Here is a 24,255-nt window from a genome sequence, read left to right on the forward strand (position 1 = left end):
CAGTGACACCAAAAAGTATTAGTTTATTGAATAACAACACGAGTCTAATATTTTACAATGCTCACAAACTGTAACAATAATAAAATTTCCTCTGGGTCTGCAGAGACTGGACAGTCAATAACATGCTTTAAACAATAATATTGGGCCTGCAATATATATTCTTCACACACTGAGGACTCTATTAGTAACAATAAATGCTATCCGTGAACAATTCTGAATATGAATGACCTTTAACTGTCACAAAACACCAGCAGCGAATACAATACAAGAATAAGCATCACTGTCACACAAAAGGCAGACTCTTCATGTTTTGTCTACTGTGGCACATGAAGAGGAAAAAAAAACTCTTCATTTTCCTTCACTGTCTGACTATGGAAGGAAGATTTTTCATGGTTTTGAAGTGATATCTTTATTGGGAGAATAATCATTGATGTCAAGAGAGATACAAGCTCCGTTCTGCATGGAGTGACATTAGATAAACATTTGAATGACTAGACAACAACAAAGTACATCACACAGGCATGAAAGATATCTCTTGCAACTACATATCGTCAATAAGAGACACCCGAAGTGTGGTTGGCAGGCAAGATGAAGGTTGTCATTTCATGCTTCTGGCGGGCAGAATGGCTCAAAGTGCCTTATGTGGTCTCCCAATGGGTTCCCCATAATGACAACGAGTTTGTTGGATAGAACTTCAAAGGAATCCCATATGACCTACACCGGGGTATTTGAGAAACAATTCCCCTTTCCAACCATTATTCAAATCCTAAAAAGAGAAGTTTAGGGCAGATTGAGTAAAGTCCTAGTAGAGGACATTACATATGGTATTAGGACATGATCTTGCCATCTTGCAGGGTAATATTTTTGATGGGTTTAACAATACTTGTGCTGTGCGTATACTTTGTGCATGCTCCGTGTCTCATATATTCATGTGTATACTTCGTGTTTTCTGTTTTCATTTTGTATGCTCCATGTTTTGTTTAATTGGTTGTTGATTTAGAACATGAGAATAACTGGAGTGAACCAAAAGACATGAATTGCATTTGAGGACATAGATGTGTTGCATGCATCTAATCTAATCATAATGTGAGGGAAGCACACCCATGCTACAATTCAAGGAGATATCTGTGACAATGAAAATCAGAAAAAAACTTGTCTTAATATTACAAACTGTGCAAATTTCCAATGAATTGTTGAGCTAACTCACAACTGAATCAAAAGTAAACACAGATATAAGAATTATAGTGTGGCAGAAGCTAAATATGTCACCAGGAGATCTAAGGATTGGTTTAAAGCAGTGTAATCCGGGTGCGTACACTCGGGTCAAAACATCGGCAGCCCCACACACCCAAGCACCCCTGCCAACCGCTTTTCGGCCGTCGCACCCCCACCGCACCGGTCGAGCACCCGGGTGGGATGTGGTGCTCGGGTGCTTCCCGGGAGCGCGGGTGCACCTCGGGTGCTCACAGGGTGTGTCGAGAAGAGGCCCAAAAAAGTTAAAAAAAAAAAACTTTTTGCATTGTTTTTTGTTTTTGTTTTTTAAGTATGCTAATCCTAATTGCGTGTGGGTCCCATGTGGTTTATTTGAAGGCTTAATAAGACCAATAGATCTCATTTTCATTTCACCATTTCATTTCACCATTTTGGAGCAGCAAGGAGTTAAGTGAGAAAGAGTGTTTGGAGGAGCTTGTGAGAGATTAGTGGGTGGTTTTGCAAGGGATTGCAAGATCAAGAGGAGCAAGAGGAGCAAGAAAGTTTGATTTGGCAAGTGTCTCCTCAAGTTCAAGCCTTCAAGGTAGGGTTTTTTTTATTTTACTTAGTTTTTTTGGTTTTAAAAATCAATTTATAATTTTTAAATTTAGTATTTAGTATTTAGTTTTACTACGTTAGTTTCAAGTTTCAAGTTTCATTCTTGAATCTTGTTGATAGTTGAATCTTTTTAGTTCTATGATTTTTTATTTTATTATATATATTAATTTAATAATTTTTAGCTTTTTTCATTGTTCTTAAAATAAAAATATGGCAGTATGGCATATGCTGAAACGTATTTAGTAAAATACGTTTCAGCATATGCCATACTGCCATATTTTTATTTTAAGAACAATTACTAAATACGTTTCAGCATATGCCATACTGCCATATTTTTATTTTAAGAACAATGAAAAAAGCTAAAAATTAATATAGATAATAAAATAAAAAATCATAGAACTAGGAAGATTCAACTATCAACAAGATTCAAGGATGAAACTTGAAACTTGAAAGTAACTTAGTAAAATGTTTCAGCATATGGCATATTGCCATATTTTTATTTAGTATTTACTTTTAGTATTTAGCTTCATTTTTTAATACTTTAAATTTTTAAATAGTAAATGCTATAATTAAATAGTAAAGTTTTAAGTTTTAAATTATTTTTACTTGAGTTGAAATGTATCATGATCATTTTTATAATTTTATTTTCATTTTGTGAAGTGCAGTTTTATAAATGGCTTCTAGATCTAGCCAAAGTGCAAAAGACATGAAAATTAATGAGCCAAGTGCATTTGATTATGAGCCTGAACCTGAGTCTGAAGGAAGTGATCATGGGGTTGATGTAGGTGGTCAATTTGAGCCTGAGGAAGAGCCTCCTTATGTTGCACCAGGGGTGCCTTCTACTGATTGCCCTTCAGAGATTTTGAGGAAGTATGCTAGGGGTCCTTATGACTCAAAGTCCCCTCTTAAACAGTTTGCTACAAAAATTACACGCCCTACACCTTCAGGGGGTGGCACACGCAAATGGAAGTGCAATATATGTGGAGCAGAATGGTTTGGCAGCATTACAAGAGTTAGTTCACACCTTTTTTTTGGAGTGGCTATGGTGTGAACCCATGCATGTTCTTGTCAAATTCTGAGAATGTCAAATACAAAATTGAAGTGAATAAACTATGGGGCATTCCTGATGATAGTGTTGTTCCAGTGCCTAGATCTTTGTTTGTTAGGCAACAGGTACATCATATACAACAGTTACAGGGGCAGCGAGATACATCTACTCGTATCTTGCATCAGAGAGCAGGGACTATGTTACCTATACCATCATTCTCCTCACCTACACACAGTTCAGCAGGGGACAACAATAGGGGGAAACTGAAAGCAACTACAAGTCGTACTGATAGTAACCCCATTGCTCATTTATTTAACACGCATGCAAGGGACCGATTAGATGATGCTGTTGGTGATTTCTTCTTTGCCAATGGCATCTCTACACATGTGGCTCGATCTCCCTATTTTGTGATAATGATGACCATGGCAGTGAATGAGGGAGAGCCATCATATGTGCCACCAGGTGACCACAAGCTGAGGACTACAGTGTTGGATAGAGCCTATGACAAGGTTGGGATCTTGATGGAGCAAATGAAAGCATGTTGGATGGAGTCAGGTTGCAGCATTATCATGGATGGGTGGACGAACATTAGTCATCGTCCACTCATCAACATTATGGTTACATGCACGGAGGGCCCATATTTTTTGAAGGCAGTTGATTGTTCAGGGCATCGTAAAGATGCTGATTTTCAGTGTCATGTGCTTAGGGAAGCCATTGAGGAGGTTGGACCACAAAATGTGGTCCAAGTTGTGACTGATGCAGCATGTGTGCAAAGCTGCAGGGAGGCTTGTTGAGGCAGCTTATAGGCATATTTGGTGGACTCCATGTTGCGTGCATGCCATGAACAATGCACTCAAAGACATGGGGAAAATAGAGTGGATTAGAAAGGTGGTTAATGATGGGAGAGGTGTAGATGTTTATCTGCAATCACCATACATCATATGCACTTTTCAGGAGCTTCGCAAAAAAGCAATTCCTGAAACCAGTTGAAACCAAGTATGCATCATATTATATTCTCTTGGAGAGAATGATTGAGTTGCAAGAGCCATTGCAACTCATGGTTATGACACAAGAATGGAATCGATGGCTTGAGTCCAGAACAGAGCAGGGGAAGAGGGTAAAGGAGACAGTGAAGAGTGATTAGTTTTGGAGTGATGCAAAATACATAGTCTCCATCATTACTCCAGTGTTTCAGGGGATTAGATATGGAGATGTAGATTCACCTAACCTTGGAGAGGTTTATGAGTGCATTGATTCCATGCTTGGGCAGATGAGGGCTGCTGTGCGTGAGAGAGACCCCACTCTAGCATTCTATACGGAGCACATTGAGCCTATCATTCACCGCAGGTGGGAGAAGTTGAACACTCCTTTGCACATGATTGCCTATGCATTGAACCCGAAGTGGTACATACCTAGGCTTGGTAGAGTTATACCACTTTGGGATGATGAGGTGAAGAATGGGTTCGTTCGATGCATTGCCAAAATTTATGATATTGAGACTACTAGTGAGATTCGCACCGAGTGGTCCGAATTTGCTAGTCTTTCAGGTAATCCTTAAATCTTGATTCAGTGCTCTAAACTCTTTATAATTATAAGTTTTTTTAATAATTAATTGTTACTTTACTTATAAATTATAACTTTATTTAAGTTATTTATAATTTTTAAATTTTAATATTATGTTGTAAACTTTAAAACTTGTAACTTGTAGGATACTCGGATATTGCAAAGGTGGATCTCAAAACCATGGCACAAAAGAATCCCATTTTGTGGTGGAAATGTCATGGGTCACAAAAGTTAAAGATCACCTCACTAGCCATTCGACTACTTTCGCAGGTTTGTAATACTAATAACTAATTTCAGCACTTTACAATCTTAACTTGAAGAGTTTTACCTTGCTGATTTTAATTTATGATTCATTGATTCAATAATTATTAATCATCGATTTACCATTTATCATTTGTTACAAATTGTATGAACATTTGTTTGTAACTGGTAAGTTGTAACTTTCAACTTTGTTATCTTCGATGTCTAGCTCCTTAGCTGCAGAGAGGAATTGGTCCACCTATAGCTTCATTCACTCTGTCAAGAGGAATTGACTTACCTCTAAGAGAGCGGAGAAGCTGGTTGCTATACATGGTCACTTGCGGCTCAAAGATCGCAAGACACTCGAGTACAAGGAGAGCCCTGCAGCATGATGGGATGTGGAGCCAGAGGATCCAGCTTAGATTGATGAGGATGCCAATGCAGAAGCCAATGTAGGGCTAGTTGGTGTTCCTTTAGAGGATCAGGATCTTACCCAAGAGGAGTCTAGTAGTTCCAGTGATGAGGACTTCGGCATAGGGAATGATTAGAGAGCACTTGGGAATCATCCATTCTCATTATTGGCATTTTGTCATTTTGTTGATTATACTCACTTTGATATGGCTATGATACATTATTATTATTTCACTGTTTCATGCTATTCGGCTCATTGTCATCATGAGCATCTTTATGATATATGATATTCATAAAATCATATTGGAACAATGAATTTTAAATCTTGCATTTTGAACTAAGTTAATTTCATAATTTGTCAAATGGTCATTAGTAATAGTAATGGTTATGAAATTTCAAGTTTCAAGTTTGAACTTATGGTTTGTGAATCACATTTTAATTTTCTCTATTCATTGTAGTCAACTATATTTGGTATGTTAATGTTATATTGTTATATAATATATTGAAGTATCATTTCATAATTAGCATTTTCAATCATATATATTAATAATATTATATGTATACTATGCAACCCCCTCCCCCCACTCTCTCTCCTCCTCCCCCCCCTTGAACCCCCCCTCCTCTTCCCCGCTGCCGCACCCCTGGCGTCCCCAAATTGACGCTTTTTTTTCCCGCACTCGAAACTCGTCCCGACGTCCCCTCGCCGGGGTAACATTGGTTTAAAGACTTGGATATAATTGGCATTGCTTGAGTACAAGTAATTTTGGGAAGGGTTGGACTGTCATGCCCCCACCATGATAGATAACCAAGATATTAAGTTTACCTGAAAATTGTGTTATTAAGACTTCACAATTTTCTGCAGTACCGAACCAGAGGAAATAATCATTTCCCATGATCTATATGACCTGTATAAAATACAATGTCAAATAGACACAAACAAGAAGTCAGCGATCTTTCATACAAGTCGGTGATATTAGTTACAAGTCAACAATCAAATAACAATGACAGCGATCAGATGTATAAACAAGAAGTAAATTTTGAAGGGGTGCAATCAAGGAATAGAAGCAAATAGTTAGTAACAATTAAAAAGAGGCATGTCTTCAAACAAAGATCACCTCTCTTCAAGGAAACAAAGATATATAAATAGAGAAGGCTTTGGGAGAAGAGGATCAGATAGAACTATGAATACAGTGTTAAGATTGCTGATCTTTAAATCTGATAAGGATACAGGTTCAGAAAACACACATATTAATCTGCAGCTTCTGTACTTATCCAACTCGGTGGTATGATGTATATTGGTAATGAATTGCATGATAGTCATTGGATTTGCATCTGATGGAAGATATAATATTCCACTTTGCTGCTGAATACGATTGATATGTTGCTTTCATTGTTATATCTCTGTATGTGTATAATGTAAGACATATTAAAGTTCCTTTTAGGATTGTTGTTTTGGAGGGGAGATATAGTACGTGTGAAGCATGCAAGTAGTTAGGAAGACACACTAGTAGAGACACTCCAAGTGGAGGGGGGCTGAGAGGCTGGATGAAGGTTGTCGTACCATGCTTTTGGCTTGGTGGAACAGCTCAAGGCACCTTGTATTAAACATGCAGCTTACGGGAGAGTAGAAAAACACAAAGCTAGATTTGTAGCTAGAGGATTTTCACAAAAGGAAGGCATAGACTATGAAGACATTTTTGCACCTGTAGCACTTTACACTTCTATCATAACCATCATTGTTGTTGCAGCAATTAAGGGTCGAAGACTTCATCAAATGGATGTCAAAACAACATTCTTGAACATCATGATTGAAGAGGAAGTGTGTAGTAAAAAGCTAAAGGGCTTTATGATTCATGATAAAGACTCAAGTGTGTAGGATGAAAAAGGCTTTATATGGCCTTAAATAAGCTTCTTTATATTAGCCAAATATTTCAAGTTATGTGATGACACAATGCTGATCTTAGTGTATTATGTTGATGAGTTTTTTCTCACTAGTAATGATGATCTCATTGTTAAATGAAAGGAGTTAGCATCTAATTTTGAAATGAAAGATTTTGGTCTCTTGCAGTACTTCCTTGGGCTCGAGGATAAGGAGTTATTAAATGTTAGGATTTTTTAATGACGATCTCATTATTAAATGTTAGGAGTTAATAATGATGATCTCATCATTAAATGTAAGAAGTTAGCTTTTGAATTTGAAATGAAAGATCAAATGAAATTATACAAGGGAAATCCTTGAAGTGGGGATTTTTGAATGGAGAGCTTGAGCAGGAAGATGGATGCGAGTAATTGGTCATGGGGTTTCGAACTGCAATTGTGACTCGAAGCAGGCGAGAGAAGTTGGGAATACAGAAGAACCTGTGGTACCTATCAACAATGTTGCAGATTTAGTGGTTAATGGGGTCCCACAAGGAAAAGATGGTGATGTTGGACCTTCACATGTGGAGAATATTGGGAACCTAGGGTCAGACCCTCCACGTGAGCCTGGAGATGTGGGTTAGGGTGGTTCGGAGAAGGCGCCTCTTTGGTCCTCTTTATTTGGAAAAACCCAGGTGGTAAGTCTTCGTTTCCACTTGTCACTTCTAATTCTTGTTTGGAAAAAGGAGAGTTTCAAATCTTTGTCCCAGATCCCATTGTGGATCTTTTGATATCTACGATGGAGTTTACCTTGATAGGTAAATTTTTGGGGATGAGGCTAACCATTGAAAATTTGAGGTCTCTGGTCAAAAGGAATTGGGCCCTTCCTGGCCAAGTAGACATTGGGAATATGACTTAAGGGTTTTATTCCTTTCTTTTTACTTGTAAGGAAGAATTGAATATGGTTTTATGTGGGGGTCCTTGGTTTTTTGGGAAAAGTACTTTGATTGTGAAAAAGTGGGAACCAAATATGAATCAATCAAATTCCTTTTTTCTTACAACCCCTATTTGGGTAGGACTTCCAGGTCTTCCTATGGAATTTTGGCATGAAGATGTCTTTAAGAGCTTGGTTGGGTCATTTGGTGAGTTGGCTATTGATGCAAGGACAACACCCAGGTCAAGGCTTGTATTTGCTAGAACTTGTGTTAGGGTTCATTAGCTTAATGACCTTCCCTAGAAGATAGATTATTTCCAAACTTGGTAAATGGTCCCAAGAAGTTGAATTTGAAGATCTATAGATTATTTCCAAACTTGGTAAATGGTCCCAAGAAGTTGAATTTGAAGATCTACCAAATGCTTGCTTTTATTGTAAAAAGGTGGGGCACTGGGCCAAGAAATCTCCTAAGAAATTGATGGCAAGTATGAAGGAGGCTCCAAAGAAGAAGAAATCCGAAGTGGAATAGAAAATGTTATGGAAACCTAACGTTGGGCAGGATGAGGCTCATAAAGAAGATTCAAAAAAGGATCCTCAATGAGGAGCTATTAAGGTTGTTGTTGAAAATCAAGTTATTGTTGAACAGGAGAAGGTAGCTCAAAATGAGGTTAATGCTAAAGTTGAGGTTAGATCTAGTCCTCTACCCTCCCTGGATGGGAATCTTGGAAAGGAGGACCCTATGGTTGATTAGGAAGCAAAGGTTTCACAAACAGAGAAAATTCAGCAGGAAAAATACCATTCTACTGAAGCCCTGTCCCCTAATTTAGGTTCTTACAAGAGTCAAGGGGATGCTATTGAGGAAGGAGAAATCAAAGAGAATGATTATGAATCTCACTATGGGAACCTAGCTAGCAGAGTGGAAGACTTGCTTGAAGGGGGTAAGTATTAGGAGCCAAAACCCTACTTTGGGGCTCAAATATGTGAAATTTTGGGTTTTGATTTCCTTGGTTGATTTTGTGAAGTCAACCTATCCAGAAGAATGTGCTAGAGCTGATGCATCACAGGCTAGGAAAGATCTCAAGAAGATGGATAACGAAGGGACACTTCCTCTTCCTCTGCATTTTGTGTTTCAGCTAGAAGAAAGAAAACTGATTTGGGATCCCCTGTTGTGAAAATGGATGTTGGTTCTCTAGGTAAAGTTGGAAGGAAAAGCCAAAAAAATAAGAGAGAGCAAGAGAGTTTACACAATATAGTGGATGGAAAGCAGGCTACTATTATGGAATTTACACCAAAAAAGAAATGAAAATCATAACATGGAATATAAGGGGGATTAATAGCCACCATAAAGTTGATGTGGTAAAAAATCTTGTTCGTGATCATAAGTTGAATATTTTGGTTCTCTAGGAAACTAAGATGGATAAGGAAAAGGCGGAGAAGATTAGGCCTTTTAAAAATTGTGGAGTGGCGGCTAGTAGCTCTGAAGGGGCTTTAGGAGGTACGTTGGTTCTTTGGAATCAATCTATGTTGAATGGACAAATTTTTGATTCTAGTAAGCATTTGATGGCAATTAAGCTTCACAACTCCAAATTAGACTTTAGTTGGATTTTGATAAATAGTTATGCGCCAAACAATATGAATGCCAGAAAGAAGTTTTGGGCGAAACTGTCTTATTTAAAGAATACTGTGGATGCTAGTAGTTGGTTGATGCTAGGGGACTTTAATGTGCCTCTTTACGATCATGAAAAAATGGGGGGTGATCCGAGTCATTTGTAAGGTAGAGTAGATCTTATAGAGTTCATTAATCAAGAGGCCTTGATGGACATGGATCTTTAAGGGATTAACTTTACTTGGAGTAATAAGAGAGTTGTATTCAAGCTCGTCTTGATAGAGTTCTTGTTTCACATGATTGGATTCAGAATTTTGCTTGCTCTTTGTCTTTCATCCCTAAGGTGGCTTCTGATCATTTTCCTTTGGCTTTTTTGGCTGATTCCTATATGGGGAGAAGAAATTTTCCTTTCAGAGTTGAAAAGATGTGGACTCAGCATCCAGATTTCGTGCATGGTTTGAAGGGTGGTGGAATATAAAGGGTGAAGGGTCAACTCTTTTTAGAGTTGCAAAAAAATTGAGACATGTCAAAGATATGGTGAGAGCATGGAATAAGACTTCTTTTGGGGATATTTTTCCAGTAAAGACGACCCTCAAAGGAGTATTGAAAGAGATTTAGTATAGAATTCAAGTTGAAGGGTACTTTGCTGATCTAGCCGAGGAAGAAAATGCTAAGCTGCTCTGTTATCATGATATTATTTCCAAGGAAGAGGTGTTTTGGAGACAATGGCCGAGGGCTATTTGGTTGAAGGAAGGACACAAAAACTCTAGATATTTCCACTTGACAACTATGAAGCATAAGGCAGCTAACCAAATTTCTATGTTGAAGATTGATACCAAAGAGATTACAAATGAGGAGGAAATTACTAAAGAGATGGTGGCCTTCTTTCCTTCCTTGCTATCTGCTGATCCAAGCATTTCTTAGGGTAGCCATAATGAAATTTTGGAATCTATTCCTTCCTTAGTCTCAGAAGAGAAGAATAGAATGCTTGCGGCAATTCCATCAAATGATGAAATTAGGAAGGCTATATTTACCTTTGAAGGGGACAAATCCCCAAGGCCAAAAGGTTTTCCAATTTTTTTCTTCCAACATCTTTAAGAAGTGATTGCTAAGGATGTGTGTAATGCTGTTAAAGAGTTCTTTGGAGCAAGGAAGATGTTAAAGGAGATTAATTCTACTTTCCTCAGTCTCATTTTGAAGAATGATGGTGAAAGGTCTCTTGACTCTTTTAGGCTGAACAGTCTTTGTAATTCGATCTACAAGATCATTTCTAACGTTCTCACTTTGACAATCTTTTAGGTGCTCCCTAACCTCAATTCTTAGTAGCAAAATGGTTTTGTTCCTGGTTGGCAAATTTTGGATTCTATTAAAGTGGTTTATGAGAATATACATTCCATGGTATCCTCCAATTCCCAAGGCTCTGTGATGAAGGTGGATGTATTTAAGGCTTATAATTGGGTGGAATGAAGTTTTCTTTTCAAATTTCTTAGGGCCTTTGGATTTGGTGATAGATGCATCCAACTCATATTCCAATTGGTTAGTATAGTTTCATTGGTTGTCCTTGTTAATAGGGCCTCCTCCCTCCTCCCTCTTTTTTAAACCTTCCAGGGGGTTGGAGCAAGGAGATCAAATTTCTTCTATTTTGTTTACTATCATGGCTGAATGTTTGGGAAGATACATTGGCGGTCTCTTGAATAATGGGGTTGGAGCAAGGGGATCAAATTTCTCCTATTTTGTTTACTATTCATGGTATTATGCCTTCCTCATATCCCTTGTTGTGTTCCCATGAACAATTTGTAGATGACATAGTGTTTATGGGTATTGCTTTTGTTAGGGAAGCTAGAAGCTTTAAGAAGGCTTGTAACTTTTATTGTAATGCTTATTGTTAGAAGGTTAATTGGGAGGAAAACTCCATATTGTTCATAAATACCCTTATTCATAGACAGGTTAAGATTGCTAATATTATGGTTTGTTCTATTGCCTTGTTGCTAGGAACTTATCTTGGTCTTCCCCTTGGCTTAAAGCCTCTAGACTCATTTTGGGAATCTCTGCTGGATAAGTTCAACTTGAAGCTTGCTGGCTAGAAGGGTAATCTGCTAAGTCAAGTAGGCAAAGTTTCTTTACTTAAGTCTTGCCTTCAGAGTTTACCTACTTAAGCTCTTAGTCTCTTCAAAATCTCGGTGAAATATGCAGATGCTATTGAAAGAATTCAAAGGAATTTTCTTTGGACCAAGACAGAGGAGAAGAAAACGATTACCATTGGCAGCTTCGGATTCGGTCTATAAGCCTAAAAGTAAAGGAGGTCTTGGTATTAGACCTATTAGATTAATGAACAAAGCTCTTCTTGCCAAGCATGAATGGAGGGTTTTTGAGGATAGTAAGGAGCGGAGTACTATTTGAAAACATAAATATCTGTTTAATACCCCTGCGATTCAGGATTTCATTAATTTTCCTCTAGTGGCTAATGCTTCTTCCATCTGGAATGCAGTGTAGGGGGTTAAGGATATTATTGCTATGGGGAGTGAGTTCTGGGAGGACTGTTGGCTAATGGACTATCCTTTGGAAAGTGCAATTAATGATAGGGATTCTATTGAAAGATGTAAACAAAGATTTGGGGACTTAGTGGTTAATTATTGGAGAGATGGGAAGTGGATATTAATCAAGACCTTTGGCTTATTCAAAATTCTCTCAATTTTGTATGTATTAATATGAATTGTAGTGATTCTCTTGTTTGGGGTCTTCATCCTAGTGGTAAATACAAAGTGGTACGGTCTTTAGGGCCAAAGCTGTTGAAAGAGCTCTCCCTTGGGCGAAAGCTTGGATGAAAGGTATTGTTCCTAAAACTGAAATTTTCTTTTGGATCGCTATTTAGAACAAAATTCTCACTATTGATAACTTGAACAAGAGGGGCTTTCACTTTGTCAACAGGCGCAATCTCTGTAAGAGAGATAATGAAAATATTGATCATCTCTTCATCCATTGTAGCTTCAGTGAAGTAGTATGGAAAATTGTTTTGGAGTATTGGTTAGTTTCTTGGGTCTATGTAGAGAATTTGGTTGAATGCTTTCAAAGCTGGAAATGCCCAATTAAGGGCCGTGAAGCCAAAACTCTTTGGAACTTCTCTCTTCCCTATTTGTGTTGGGCATCTGGAAAGAGAGAAACATTTTGATATTCAAGGACAAAGAAACTCCTTAATGGGTTGTGGGTCTTGAGATTATCTTGGATTATTGAATCTATTATTTTGGAAATCAAGGAGCTCCTCCGAAACTTAAATAGAGTTCATATCTCCCAAAGTTATAGGGAAACTAATAGGGTAGCGGATTGGATTGCGAACGTGGCCGTCAACTCAGGAAAGCAAATGATGTGGGAGGATGACTTAAGCATCCTATTAGAGCTTAGAGGGTTAATAACTTTTGATGTGATTAATGTGGGGAGGATTTGTCAATTATTTCCTTTCATTTTGTAGGTGCTATGGTAATTATGATGGGAAATTTCAAATTTCGATGTGGTACCTTTTCATTATTTCCATTTTAATTTGGCACGTATTCTGGGTGTTGTTGAAGGCTTTTTTTTGGTCTAAAAAGATTATTACCTTTCTTGAAAGGACATTGCCTTTGGTTTTTTAATCTCTCTACTTAAGATCAATTTGAACCAACTCTCTATGATGGGGGGTGGGCTGGGGAAGCAAGAATCATCAATCTGCAACTTTTGGAAGAAGAAGAAACCGGTATGGAAACAACTTTCTAAAGATAAGCTCACTTGTTACCTTGAGAAACTCCATGGATTCAAGTCGCATGTTATAGAGGAGTTCTTTAGGTGCTGGACTGGGGGATAAAGTTTGTCTTTATGGGGTTACTGTAACAATTAATGAGGATCTTTTAGCTAGAATTACAGAGCTTCCTAGTCTTGGAATAAAATTTAACAAGGAAACTAAGATTTCAAATTCAGCTTTGAAGAAATTCCCTAAAACATTGGAGGAGGAGAAGAAATTATTTGAAATGGGTGATTTTCTTGATCTAGAGCAAATTAAGGACTTATGGTAGGAAGTTTTAGCCAGTGTTAGGTAGTACTTTATTTTGGATGGTTGTTCAAAAGGGGTGCATGTTATCATTTGGTTTTCCTTAACCACTTTCGATATAAAGATAGGATTTCCTTTCCCTACTATCTCAAGAACTCCCTTTTACAAGGGATTTAGGCTCATTGCAAAAAAGAAAGCCGACTTGTTCGTCATGAAGGATTAATCTTGTTGATTGCAGAGTACGTCTTTGGGGCGTCAACGTCTTTTGTGAAGAATAAACATAAAACTCTTAAGGACTCAGCAGAGAAGAGTTCTGTAAAGAAGGGGGAGGCTGGCTCTGGAGGTGGTACAAAGGTACGTAGGCTCGGAGTATGGAGACAGTATGAAAATAAATTCGAAACTAAGGATGAGTAGGCGAAGGCCTCTGAGGAAAAGGGGAAGTTGGTCTCTGGATTGGGAAAGAAGATGGTCAAAAATGTGAAATGGAGACTGAATCTAAGAATGACTCAGATTCTGGGGAAGAGGAAAAGAAGGATCATAATAGTGTCCAGGTTCAAGAAAATCTCATTGATAGTGGAGGGTGTAGTTCCAACAATGAGGGCTATTTTGGTAGCCAAGGTGATGCCTCTGCTTAATCTATAAACAGAATTGGTGAAGGATTGAAGGTGGTATCTGACAAAAGGGATGATACTGCTGAAACTCCTAAAACTGAGAAAAAGGAAAGGAAAGGGAATGAGGACAAAAATCATAAGGAGGCTAAATGCCAGGGTAAAAAGGAGAAGCCTTCTACTGAAAATATTAATAAAGTGGAGGAGGAAGGGACCACAGACAATAAAGGGGATCCTGTGAAGGAGAATGTTATGGAGAAGGAATGAAGGAAGGAGGCTCTATAGGAAGATAAAAAGAGAGTTGCAGGATGCCCAACTTTGTTAACTTGACAAACATAAGGAAAACTCGCTGATTGAGGACCAGAATGCTGGTGAGCTAGAAGAAGCTGTGAATGTTGTGGAGGAAATGGATTTGTTCACGGTTCCAGAAGATATGAGGATGGAAGAAATTAATACAGAGCAAGGTATGGAGCAGGGCAACTATGTAATTGATGAACCTGATGATATGGTTGGGGAGTATTAAGATAATATCTTATACTTTCTATAATAGTCAACTACTTGTCTGTAATCCATCTTTCAGTCTAGCTAGGAATGTTTTCTATCCCGTCTCTTTTTTCTTCAGTCCAGATAGGAATGTTTCCTATCCTGTCTCTAGTTTTGCTTCTAATTCCGTCTTCAGTCTACGTTGTTTCTTTTAGAAACAACATCCTTGTAATTCTTTATAAGGAACACATTTGTTCCTTTGTTAATCAATGAATCATCCGAAAATCCGTTAATCTACCAACTCTTCTTGAATCTTGTAACATGGTATCAGAGCTATTACTTAAATTTTTTCGAAAAAATTTATAATTTCTTCGTGAAATTATTTGTTTAAATTTTTTCAAAATTTTTTCTGTTGAATTTCTCTAAAACCCGCTTAGGGTTTTTGGCCCAGAGAAATTCCCGAACTCGGGTCTGCCTGTGTTTGTTCAGCACACTCTAGCCCCATTCGTCCATGCACATCGATCCTTGAAGAAAAATCTGCCATTTTTTATCAAGAAATTTGAAGTTTTTTCAAACTTTTTTCAGCTAGGGCTGTATTTTTTTGAATCCCTAATTTTCGGGGTCAAAAAAATATTTTGTTTGTAGATTCTTGGTGGGTTTTTCGAGAGCTCAACTGGGTTGTCGTCTGTTTGTTCTGGGTGCCTCGATTTTTGTGCCTCAATTTTCGAGCCAGCGGATCCAAAAAACGACAGCAGATTCCTTCTGGGTTTTTCGAGCTCTCTTCTGGGTCATTCTTTGATTCTTCTGGGTCTTTTGTGTTTTTGCCTCGAAGAACGTGCCTTCACAGATTTTCACAGTTTTTCATTGAAAAACGTGCCATGGCATCTCTGACAAATATTCTGCTCGAACATAATTCCAAATTCAATGGTTGCAATTATGGAACTTGGAAGTAGCGCATCATCGCAATCTTCGAATATCGAAACACCGATCAACTTGTTTTGGGTGTTACGCAGCATCCGACTTCTCCGGGTCCTGATCAAGGCGAAGCTACATTTTTCGCCTTCTGAATCTGTTTCTGTTTTTTATGGGTTTGTTGATTTTCTCCTCAAAAATCATTTCAAGTTGTCTGTAATATGCAAGGTTGCGTGAGATTCTGGGTTTGTTGATTTTCTCCTCAAAAATCTTTTCAAGTTGTGTGTAATACGCAAGGTTGTGTGAGATTCTGGGTTTGTTGATTTTCTCCTCAAAAATCATTTCAAGTTTTCTGTAATACGCAAGGTTGTGTGAGATTCTGGGTTTTACTGTTTTTTCCACAAAAACGAAGTTTTGTAAATGCAACTTATTTTGAGTCATAGCACTCTTCTGGCAAAGCTTCTTGGTTTCAGCATTCTGTAGATCCAGGGAGGGTCTCAATTATCACAGAATGTTCTGACATCCGTACGTTGACCATTAAGGGAGAGTATTAAGATAATATCTTATACTTTCTATAATAGTCAACTACTTGTCTGTAGTCCGTCTTTCAGTTTAGATAGGAATGTTTCCTATCCCGTCTCTTTTTTCTTCAGTCCAGATAGGAATGTTTCCTATCCTGTCTCTAGTTTTGTTTCTAATTCCGTCTTCAGTCTACGTTGTTTCTTTTAGAAACAACGTCCTTGTAATTCTTTATAAGGAACACATTTGTTCCTCTGTTAATCAATGAATCATCCGGAAATCTGTTAATCTGCCAACTCTTCTTGAATCTTGTAACAGTAACGTGAGGGAAATCTTAAATTTCTTCACAAAGCTAAATTGCTGGCTGATATTTCTCTCATGGTTGATACCTAGATGTATAACGAGGTGAATTCATGGAAAAGAATGGTCAAGGATTTGGAGGCGACCCTGGACATAGAGAAAAATAAAAGGCTAGAGTTGGAGGCTGAGGTAGGAGATATACTAGGTAAGCTTTTGGACTATGAGGCTGAACTTCACCATCTTGTGAAAAATAGTTAGTAGAACATGAATATGTTGACTTCTAGTCTTTGTGTCATTGCTGCTAGTTTGGGTAAGAGAAGTGTGGAGGAAATTGTGTCCGATGTTGCTGTCTCTTTAAGTTGAGGTCCCAATAAGCATACTGTGTTGAGCACGAGGAAGGCAATTGAGGCTGGGAAGAACCTGGCTAAGGTTGTGAAAGAGCTGGTCTAGTGCTTTGCTTTCTTTTTTTCAGTTTTTTAGTTTTTGTTCGTAGTCATCTGGTTTCTGGTTGTTGGTCCTGGTCGTGTCTGCTGGTCCCTGTTGTTTCCAACAGTTAGTAGGTGTCTCCTTTTGTGGGATTTTGATCTTTGTCCTAATGTATTATTTATTGAGGTTCCAGTTCCTTGTCAAACCTGGGTTTATCAAATACTTTGACACTATGAATTGAATGCTCATATTTTGATGATTTTTGTATGGGGTTTCGGGTACCCTGAAAACCTGTTTTTACATGAATCCAAAAAAATTCAAGGGAAGTATGCAATTGATATTTTGAAGAGATTTGACATGTTAGAGTGTAACTCTAGTGTGCTCCTATTAAAGCTAATTTGAAAAAGTTATATTGGGTTGGAACCACTTCAAATTTAGTTGATCCTACTATGTACAAGTAGTTGATTGTTTCATTGATGTATTTGGTTAACACAAGGCTTGATATATGTTATGCTGTTAACAACCTAAGTTCATGTGTGAACGAAGACAAATTCACCTTGTGGCAGCCAAACACTTTTTGAGACATGTTCGTAGTACAATGGGATACGGTGTAAAATATTCTTCATGTGTAGAGCTGAATTTAGAGGGGTTCTCTAATTCAGATTAGGCAAGTTGTGTGCTTGACATGAAGAGCATTTCAGGATGTTGTTTCAGCCTAGGTTCAATTATGATTTCTTGGTGCAACAAGAACAATCCTGTATTGCACAGAGTACAACTGAACCAAAATATGTTGCAGCTTGCGTAGCTGCTAATGATGATGTGTGGCTTTGCAACTTGCTTGCAGGATTGTTTGGGCAGCCGTTGGAACTATAGTAATTCTTTGGCATAACCAAAGTTGTATCAAACTTTCGGTTAATCCCGTTTTCCATGATAATACCAAACATGTGGAAATAAAATATCATTACATGAGAGATATGGTGCAACTACGTATAGGAGAGGTAATTTTTTTTATTGCACACTTAGTTGAAAAGATTGGTTCTCATGTTTGTAGCCCCTTAGTTTTGTGCATTTTATGATGCTTATGGGCATTGGAATAGGGGTTTTTTTGTGAAGAGGTGTGTGCAGGTAGTTTTAAGAAGGTACATTGTAAAAGCTTCATATGCATCTAGAGGCTTTCTAAACGTTTATATTGAAATGGAACTTAGTGGCACGAGGAGATATGGCTCAATCTCTTGGAGTTTTTTCTCTTCTTTACTCATCTTGTTAGATTTTGTGGACCTCTGATAGATAAAACAATTACAATAAATATGGAACAATAGATACTCTTACTTGAATGACAGTAGCGCAGAGTTGTTCTTCAAATAATGGTGATCTTTGTATTGCTTATGTTCAGTATCTCCTTCTGTATATTGCTGATAATATGATAATGCTCCTATAGATTAGAGTTCAGAAGAAAATGTACTGGAAAGTATTTGTGATGATTGGTGTATAGATCACTGGGTTTGAGATGCCGTGTATTGATATCTTTCCTCAGTAATCTGCGTACCTATATGTATAAAGGCGGAGAGTCATGACCCCCGTAGAGTCATGACTCTACGTGGCCTTTGCCCACGGCCTTTGGCCACGAAGAGTCATGCCTCTACGATGGTATGACTAACAACCATTAGTTAAAGTAATTGCTATCAGTAACACATAATCATGGCCCTTGATAAATTGCATAGTATTAACATGCCAATACAAATATAGACTGCCGATAGAATATAGCCTGTCTGTTGATAATGGTATCACAGATATGTTAATTCAAACACACACACACACACACACACACACACACACACATATAGGAAACAATAATAACCATTTAGAGGAAACAATAATAACCATTTATTTGAGAATCTGAAATGCAGATCTGTATATGTATTAGATGAGCATCATTACTTCTACTGAAGTATATCTATCAATTGGAGCAAATATTTCTTCATAATCAATGCCTTCTTTCTGTGAGAAACCCTGTCCTATAAACGTGGCTTTGTACTTTTCGATGCTGCCATTAGATGCATGTTTAATTTTAAATAGCCATTTGGAAGAAACAACTAATTTGTTCTTAGGTCTTGATACAACATCCCACACATCATTTTTTTATATAGAGTTATATTCTTTAATGATTGCTTCTTTTCAAGGCTGATTTGAAAATGCTTCTTTAACACTAGAAGGTTTTGTTTTTATAAGTTTAGTTATCAATGCAACATAACACGATTGATTTCTTGTTCTTTTGCTCTCTTGAATCACTTCATTAGGTTCAACCTGATTTTCTTCTATCATTTTCCTAGCCCAAAGTGGCCTTTTTTTATTGTTGACATTTTCAGAATTCTCATAATTAGACATAGTGGAAGAGGATGGTTCAATATCATTCTCCCTCTCAATTTCTGCTTGTTGATTTTCATCTACTATCAGGAATAGATTCAGTAATGGATTCATCACTATTTTTAGAAATATTAAAAGCAATATCTTCCTCAAATTTCACATCTCTGCTAATCTCAATTGTTCTCTGACCTGGAATGAAGACCCTGTATCCTTTTGTTGTTTCACTATATCCAATAAGTATCCCCTTCTTTTTGGAAGGTTCTAGTTTTGTTCTTTTCTCTTTAGGAATGTGGATATAAATTGGACATCCAAATATTCTTAGATGGCTTAGATTAGGTTTAATGCCTATGAATACTTCTTTTGGAGTGGTGTTCTCTTATACTAATTGCTGTGTTAGATGCTTCAATCCAAAAGGAAGTATGAAGGTTTTGATCGTGCATCATTGCTCTGGCAGATTCAACAATTGATCTATTTTTACGTTTAACAACTCCATTCTATTGAGGATTATAAGGTACAAAAAACTCTCTCTTAATCCCAATAACAATGTAGAAATTCTTAAAAATATCAGATATGTATTCACCTCCATTGTTTGACCTTAGAGTTTTTATTTTCTGTCCAGATTGATTTTCAACTAAGGCTTTGAACTCTTTGAATTTTGATAAAACTTTAGCTGATTCTTTCTGTTTTAGAAAATAGATCCAAGTTCTTTTAGAGTAATCATCACTAAAAATTACATAGAAGTAGCACCCGTTAGAGAAGGTATAGACATAGGACCGCAAAGATCAGTGTGAATCAGTTCAAGAATGGATTTTGATTTGTGAACACTTTTAGGAAATGATTGTTTAGTATTTTTGCATAATGCACGTCTTATGCAAATGCTTAAGTGATCAGTTTTGAGATTAGGTAAACCTTTTACAGTTTTTCTTATGGATGACAATGCACGATAGTGAAGGTAACCTAGCCTCCTATTCCAAATTTTGGTGGAATTTGAAGTTTCATGATTAAGAGCTAGGTTTTGATTATTACAAAGTTTATAAAGACTTTCATCTCTAAATCCGATGGAAATGGCTTTCTTAATATTAGAGTTCTTGGGCTAAGATAGAACTTTGTCCTCTTGGAATGTGATTCTGAATCCTTGATCAACAAGACCAGAAATAGAGATTAGGTTTCTCTTTATTCCTGGAACATATAAAACATTTTTGAGTTGTAGGGTAATTCTTGAATTTAGGTAAATTGAACAGGAACCAATTCCTTTGATAGGATGAGTAGAGTTATCTCCAATGGTAACTTCTTCTGAGGATTGTTTAGAGAAAGTTTCAAATTTGTCTTTGAAATTGGTGATGTGCCTGGATGCTCCACTGCCTATGATCCAAGTGTTGTGGTTTGAGTTTAATTCACTTGAAAGGGCTAAGTAAAAAGCATAGTTTTCTCTATCTTCTTTCTCTACACCCTCTTCTTTGATTTCTGCTAAGGCTGTTTCAATTTTCTTCTTCTTAAGGCAGAAGTTATGAGAGTGACCAATTCTAGCACATTTAAAACATCTAACTTTGGACAAATCATGTTGCTTATATGATTTGTTAGATTCCCTTTTGTTGTGTTTGAATTTTCTTTTCTTGTTTGATTTCATATGAAGTGCTTGAATTTCTCCCTCTTGATTTGCCTTTATTCCTCTTGAGACTAACCTAGATTCTTCTTGTGCACATTCATTCTTTAATAAATCAAATTTAGGGAGTTTGGGTTGAGATCTTAAACCTCGAATAAACGTTTCCCATGATAGAGGAAGACCTCTTAGTGCTATCATGCTAAGTTCTTTGTCATCAATTCGATTTTCCATTGTTGCAAGTTGATCTTTTAGTGCAGAAATCTTTAGAAAGTATGAAGTTATGGATTCTCCATTTTTCATTTTTATATATAGTAGATCTTGCTTTAGGGTTAATACTCTACTAGTATTGTTGATTTCAAATGTATTTCGAATAGTGGAGAACATCTCAAATGCAATTTTGAGACTAGATATGGATGGAAGAGTATGATCTTTTACAAAATCTATTATGATTTTCATTGCTTTATCATTATGTCTTTTCCATGTTACTTTCTCTGGTTCATTTTCATGCATGGATATGTTTGACTCAATATATTCCTCTAATTCCATTTCCCTTAATATTATCATTACTTTAATTTTCCATGATGAGAAATTAGATGTACCTTCAAGTCTATCTTCTAGTCTCACATGATTCACCATTTTGATAATATAATTTAGCTTTTGAAAAAATTTGAGATTTTAGTTTTTAATAGAGTAATAGCTTTTTTTATCAGTATGGCTCTGATACCATGTTAGATTTTGTGGACCTCTGATAGATAAAACAATTATAATAAATATGGAACAATAGATACTCTTACTTGAATCACAGTAGTGCAGAGTTGTTCTTCAAATAATGATGATCTTTGTATTGCTTATTTTAAGTATCTCCTTCTGTATATTGCTGATAATATGATAATGCTCCTGCAGATTAGAGTTTAGAAGAAAATGGATTGGAAAGTATTTGTGATGATTGATATATAGATCTCTGGGTCTGAGATGTCGTGTATTGATATCTTTCCTCAGCAATCTACCTACCTATATGTATAAAGGCGGAGAGTCATGACTCTATGTGGCCTTTGGCCACGAAGAGTCATGCCTCTACGGTGGCATGATAACAACCGTTGGTTAAAATAATTGCTATTGGTAACACATAATCATGGCACCCGATAAATCACACAGTGTTAACATGCCAATACAAATATAGATTGCTGATAAAATATAGCTTGTCTGCTGATAATGGTATCACACGTATGTTAATTCAAACACACACACACACACACACACACACACACAGAGGAAACAATATTAATCATTTATTTGAGAATTTGAAACACAGATCTGTATACATATTAGATGAGCATCATTACTTCGACTGATGCTATACATTAACAAATCTATCCTAAAAGTTCTCTTTTTAGGATTTGAAGAATGCTTTGAAATGGGAATTGTTACTTTAGCATCTTTATATAGGTCATATGGAATTCATATGTATTAGAATATCATAATGTTTCTTTAATCATCATCTTAGTTAGTCTTTAGTTTATCAAGTAGTTTCTATTTTATGTCTTTAGTTCAGAATTGTTTCTTTTAGAAAAATCATCTTTGCAAATTTTTATAAGGAGCTTTCATATCCTTTGTTAAAGAACCACAACGTAATCAATTTACCATAATATGGTATCGAAGCGGGTTGAAGGGTTTTCATAAAATTCAGCAATTTTTTTAAATGAAAAATTCAAGCCTCTTATGATCTGGCAATTATTCCAAAGATTTATTTTTCAAAATTTTTAAATAAAAATCGTGGGAGGTATTTTATAAGAATTTTGTGATTCATCTTTGAAGGTTTTTTCTGAAAACCGTGAGCCTAGTCGAGGGTTTTGATTGTGCGATTTCTTGGTTTGGGCTGTTAGACTTGGGAACCAAAAATATAAGACTATAACAATTGTAATGCAATATTTTGTTTAAAAAATAACAAATAACACAAGAATAACGGGAAAAACCCTCCTCACTAAGGGAAACAACACAACCCACAAAAAGATAATTCCTTTATTCAGTTTATCGTACCAATTATAAAATATCTACCCTTTATTGTTGTGTTAAACATTCAGTGAGCACTCTATGATCAAAGCCAATATGATCAACAAATTATTGCTTCTTGAGTCACGATACACCCATACAAAAATCATAGTTTAATCTCAATGCACATAAAATGCAATTATGCTGCTCCCACATAGAGCATAGCCTGAATATATGCAAGATAAAATACTAACAATATTCTTATAATGTTTCTGCAAATTCTGCTATAAATCAGATTGAGATAATACCTTCTTCTTTGTTGCTTGCTGAAGATTATCTTTTATGATTCAAACTTGTAAGAAGTGATACCAATAATATAAATATTATTCTGGAAATGTTTGATCTCTGCAAGTATTGGTCTAGGGCAGTATTATTAAAGGAGCAGACCATTTTTTATTCTTGTGTCCTTTATCTACAAACATACCCTATATAAATAAGGCAACCAAAGGGCATGTCCCTTGAAGGGACATGACCCTATCTAGGTCGGCCCTGCCCTGAATTGTTTTCTCATAATTGGCGTCAAACAAGGAATAGCTTTTGTAATCAAACTAACTAAGATTAGTTAAGTTCATACTCAAATACTATTATCCCAAAGGAGACGGTGATCATGCCTAAACAAGGAACAATTATATATAGGCCTTCATTAGTAAGGCATTCCATGCATGATTAGCTTTGTATGATTTGTACAATCAGATTAGTATGAGATTGAAGTTATAGATTTAACACTCCCTCTTAACTTGATAATCATACGGAGAGATAACATATCTAGCATCATCAATTACGATGGGTAAGCATAGATTGATATTCTATATCTGTCTGAATCTTCTAAGCATGTGGTATCATCGAACACATGATCCCGTGTCATATTACTATATTTGTGATATGACTTATCATTGATACTAGTGATAATAGTATTGCAAAGAATACATTATATAGGATAAAATCTAGAGAATGATTAAATTCTTCATTTATCCAAGTAGTGACGCATAGGTACTGGTAGTCCTGTATCACAACATGATCCTAAGTTAAGATCTACCAGAGCACAGGATAAAATACGGAGAATGATTAAATTCTTCATTTATCCAAATTGTGACTCATAGACATAGAAATGTCTACATCACAATATGATCTTAAACTCATCTAGATCTAACAGTAGTTCTCTATTGGTCAACACATTATCTAAGAGATTGTCATCTCTCATAATGTCTTTTATACAAATGTTCATTATCTCAGAGATTGTCACCTCTTAGATAATGAATACAAATGGTGAAGTCCATAACAGTCAATAGCCTGATAATAAAAATTATTTTATTAATAATTTAAAGAATACAAATGTATTATAATTCAACCTTACCAAGTCTTTTCTTGAAGTGATCTATCTTCACTCGAGAGAGAGGTTTGGTAAGAATATCTGCTGTCTGATCTGTAGTGGAAATGTATTATAATTTTACAGTATTCCTGTCTATCATATCTCTTACATAATGGTAAGGAATTTCAATATGCTT

General features: G+C 36.5%; 2 protein-coding genes across 12 annotated transcripts in view; both read left to right on the forward strand.

Annotated features, from left to right (window-relative positions):
• Positions 1–24,255, forward strand: part of LOC149570210 (serine/arginine-rich splicing factor SR34A-like) — a 66,285-nt gene that overhangs the window by 29,609 nt on the left and 12,421 nt on the right. The window lies entirely within an intron of this gene.
• Positions 1,687–2,860, forward strand: LOC149570211 (uncharacterized). The gene is made up of 2 exons (XM_089822857.1): positions 1,687–1,795; positions 2,475–2,860. The coding sequence occupies exon 2, from the start codon at positions 2,483–2,485 to the stop codon at positions 2,858–2,860; it is 378 nt and encodes a 125-aa protein (XP_089678983.1). The 5' UTR covers positions 1,687–1,795; positions 2,475–2,482.

Source organism: Cupressus sempervirens, chromosome 3 (assembly GCF_028749045.1).
Source record: "Cupressus sempervirens isolate cs-2001-9-10 chromosome 3, ASM2874904v1, whole genome shotgun sequence".
Classification (NCBI taxonomy): domain Eukaryota; kingdom Viridiplantae; phylum Streptophyta; class Pinopsida; order Cupressales; family Cupressaceae; genus Cupressus; species Cupressus sempervirens.